This window comes from Heterodontus francisci, chromosome 15 (assembly GCF_036365525.1).
Source record: "Heterodontus francisci isolate sHetFra1 chromosome 15, sHetFra1.hap1, whole genome shotgun sequence".
Lineage (NCBI taxonomy): Eukaryota > Metazoa > Chordata > Chondrichthyes > Heterodontiformes > Heterodontidae > Heterodontus > Heterodontus francisci.
In genome coordinates this window covers 58,856,906-58,861,188 of record NC_090385.1, presented here as the reverse complement: position 1 = coordinate 58,861,188, position 4,283 = coordinate 58,856,906, and the positions used below count along the sequence as shown (strand labels likewise).

The 4,283-nt window shown below is 38.5% G+C and overlaps 1 protein-coding gene across 1 annotated transcript; it reads right to left on the bottom strand.

The window, feature by feature from the left end:
- Positions 1-2,639: 2,639 nt before the first annotated feature.
- Positions 2,640-3,728, bottom strand: LOC137377423 (glucose-dependent insulinotropic receptor-like). Its single transcript, XM_068047001.1, has one exon. It carries the CDS (start codon positions 3,726-3,728, stop codon positions 2,640-2,642), a length of 1,089 nt encoding a protein of 362 aa, XP_067903102.1.
- Positions 3,729-4,283: the final 555 nt, after the last annotated feature.

Sequence of the window (4,283 nt, the reverse complement as noted above, 5' to 3'; positions counted from 1 at the left end):
TTTATTTAATACTTTTTTTACTAATGTTAATATCTTGCAGCTCCTCATTTACACTAGTCCCTTGATTCTCCATTATTTCCAGGAGGTTTTTAGTATTTTCCTCCATAAAGACAGACACAAAGTATTCGTTTAGTTTCTCTGCCATTTCGTTATTCCACATTATAAATTCTCTTGATTCCACTTGTAATGGACCCACATTTGTTTTTGCTAATCTTTTCCTTTTTACATACCTGTAGAAACGTTTATCGGCCATTTTTATCTTTCTCGCTAGTTTACTCTCATATTCTATTTTCCCTATCTTAATCTTTCTCGGTCCTCCTTTGCAGAATTCTACAATGCTCCAAATCCTCAGACTTAGCATTTTTTGGCAACTTTATACGCCTCTTCCTTTGATCTCATACAATCCTTGATTTCTTTCACTAGCCATGGTGGGAACACTTTCCTTGCTGGGTTTTTGTGCATTAAAGGAATATATTTTTGTTGTAAACTATGTATTAGTTTTTTTAAATGGCAGCAATTGCCTGTCTACTGTCATACCTTTTAACGTAATTTCCCAATCCATCATAGCCGATTTGCCCCTCATACCTTCATAGTTTCCTTTTCTTAGATTTAAAACCCTAGTTTCTGATTGAATTACATCACTTTCAAACTTAATGTAAATTTCTATCATATTATGGTCACTCTTTCCTAAAGGCTGCTTTACAACAAGATTATTAATTAGCCCTTTTTCATTGCACAATACTTGATCTAAAATAGCCCATTCCCTAGATGGTTCCTCAACGTGCTGCTGTAGAAAACCATCTCGCATGCATTCCAAGAATTCATCCACCACAACATGAGTACTAATTATAAAACAAACTGCATTACCAGACTTTGATGGACTTCCTGTTACAATTAATTCCCAAGTGAGTAACTCAACCAGCATAAAATAAACTATGTCCAAGTTGCTTCGCTCCACTAAAAAACTTTATTAAAATCCTAGTAATGGTCATACTAAGATTAAATCTAGATAACAGTGTTTATCTGATCATAGTGTCCACTCATCTATCTTCCAGCTTTTCAGGCAGATTAAATTTTGCATCGGACAAGGAAAGGTGACATTAGACCAATTTCAATTCACCTTTGTGCCCCCAGAGCTCAGGAGGAGAAAACTCAATCTAGAAAGTAGGCACAATGAGAGCAGGATCAATCTCAGTTGTGATGCCATTCATAATCCAATAGCTCAGCACTTACTGTCCTCTGAGGGTTCATGATATCCAACAGCAACAATAGTAACTACTTATACTTATGTAATGCCTTTAATATCGAAAAATATCCCAAGACATTTCATGGAAACGTGATCAGACAACAGAATCTGATTGAGCAGTACTGCCCTTTCTACATATAACTTACTCAGTTCTGCTATGTAGATCATTGTATAGAATCTTGGATTGTGTTTTGTCCTGCAACAACATTGGAATGACAAAATCTTAAATAGTTTTATTTGTTGCAAAATCTTTTTTTAAATGTGATTTGCGGTATGATTTATTGTAATTGCTCCAGTATATCATTAAGAGCTTTCCATTTAATTAGCTGCTTTCTCATTCTAGTATATTTTTACAATTTATTATCCCTGGCTTGACCCTTTAAAACCAGCTTTCTTGAATGCAGCTATATTTATTTTAATATTACTAGCCTTTACTCATGCTAATATATTAATTTTTTCTTTCTTTCACTGCGCCCTTGTGTGAGTGTTGGCTGAGGACTGGGTCTAAATAATCTCTTGTGTCCTCTCAGGATTGAGGTTGTCTGTTATGCTCTCTGATAGTCAAATGCACTTACTAGCCTCACTATTGAAGTTCATCTGTGAAGAATGGCCATTTGGGGCTATTACAGGGCTTCTGATGCTCATGGAATTGTACCCTAACTGAGTCAAAGCCTTCAAGAGAGGCTGGGGAGAAAATTAGAGGGTAAAAATAAAGTAGGATCTATTTTTAAAGCAGGATTCAGTTGTCTTCAATTTGTACTGGAATTTATTGCCTCTTCTGTATATATATATAAAAAATATTGAGCAAAAGTAAAGCAGCTAGGACAATGTACAATAATTAAATAATAAAATACAGCTGTGCCACATTAAATCCCACTTGTCCATCACCTTAATCCTCACTAAATTGGTCAACCTGTTCTCAAAGGGTGACATTTAAAATCATCCTTGCTTTTAGATCCCTCTTTGGCTTTGCCCCATCTTATCTCCGAAATCTCCTCCAACCCTACACTTCTCCACCCCCACCTGCCCGGCAAACATTCCATTCCTTTGACTCTGGTCTTTTGTGCATCCCCACTCCTTTACCCCCCAACCCCCACACCCCCCTTTGTAGCCGAGGCTATTGCCTCTGAAGATTCTACACTTTTCCATCTTTCTCCTTTCCTTTAAAACCCTTCTCAAAAATTACCTCTTCGACCAAGCATTTGGTCACCTATCCTAATAACTGCCACCAGAATCCTATTCCTTCAGGCTTATCTGAAGCGCCAAGAGATATTATTGAGGATAAAGTTGTTACTTTGATGCACGTTGTTGTTCTTGTTGCCCTGAAATCCATTTATGTTTCTCCCTCTAGACATTCTGCTTGATCTCAACTTCCACAACATAATTAAAAACCCTATGTAGTCCTTTTGAATCTGAAGAGTACATGCATACCTTTTGGTGTATTCATTGTCAGTGGATAATTGGCAGTATCAATTGCTGGCCAGGTCCCAGGTAATCGATCTTCATTCCCTTTCTCTGTACCAGGGTTCTGGATGTCACCCGCTTTCCGCTGACAACGGATGATGCTGAGCATGGGGGAAATCCTGATTTTCGCACAACAGCACATCTGACAAACTTGCATTCTCACATCTTTTTTCCAATAGGAATAAATCAGTGGATTCGTCAGAGAGTTACAAAGACCAAGAAGCCAGAGATAGTCTTCAATGATTGTATATAATTGGCATTTGGTGCAACATGCTTGCACAGTACTTGCAATGAAGAAGGGAGCCCATGCAACCATAAAACATCCAACGAGTATCCCTATAATCCTCACTGCTTTGACATCTCGGATGTGGCAGCGCGGCGGTGGATCAGGACTGGAGACAGAGCTGATCCGTTCACTTTCTAGGATTTGTCGCGTGTGTGAATATGCTATTTTGAGGATCACGCTGTAGAAATAGACGAAGATTAACGAGGCAGGAAAAAAACAAGTGAAAAATATAATTATAACGTACTTAGGATTGATGATGGAGAACAGAGTGCAGACACCATTATATTCATCAGGCTGTAGCTGTTGAATTATCACTGGAAGGAACCCAATTAAAAGTGCTACAATCCAGAGGCCTGCGATGATCAAAACCACTAGTTTATCTGTCATTAGTCGGCAGTACTGTAAAGGTAATTTTACGGCTAGAAAACGGTCAAAAGCAACAGAAACCATCGTTAATATAGAGGCAGCAGAGGGCGAGGTTATAAGCGAGATCCGAAATATACACAATACTCTGCTGGTAGTGAAACCCTGGCTGGTGAGCACTATTACAGTTGTTCCGAAGCAAGTGAATCCCACCAGCATGTCTGCAACTGCCAGGTTCAAGATAAAACACAAGCTAGTAGATCTGTTCTTCAACATCATCAGGACAAGCGCCACTATCACTACAGCATTGGAAGCAATGATTAGTAGAGAAAGCACTGTCACAATGCTGCCAAACTGATTAACATCCATGCTTCAAAGGCTCAGAAAACAGTCGAAAAAATAAACTGGAGAGCTGGCCTTCACATCTTGTACTGTTGATGTAGATAGAACCAGGAAGGTAGCTGAAGCAACTGATGATTCAGAATTAATGAGAACCAGCCTGTTGCACATATCGTAGTACAATCAAACTGAGATGCACTGTCAACGGTAATTTTTAGTTAGTTTTTGCCTCGCTTCACTGATAGCAATATTAGTATCATGAAGAACAACGCTTTTGTTGATGTGTGGCACATTGGCTTTATCCACCTCCGCCTATCATACGTTGCTAACCAACAAAGCAATATATGTGATAAGGTGAGTCCCTTCATTTACCGGGCCAGACTCACTATGCATATGTAGAATAATAATGAGTGGTTTTCAACTTTATCTTTAACATTTTATTGCCGAGTTTACTAGATATTGAAAAGTTTCTGGTTATAATTCTTTCATTACCCACTTCCAGCAAGATGCTTTTTGTTGTAACCGACACCCATTAGGCACAGTTGCATAAAAATGCACATTCTGTTATCCTTCTAGGGCAGTACG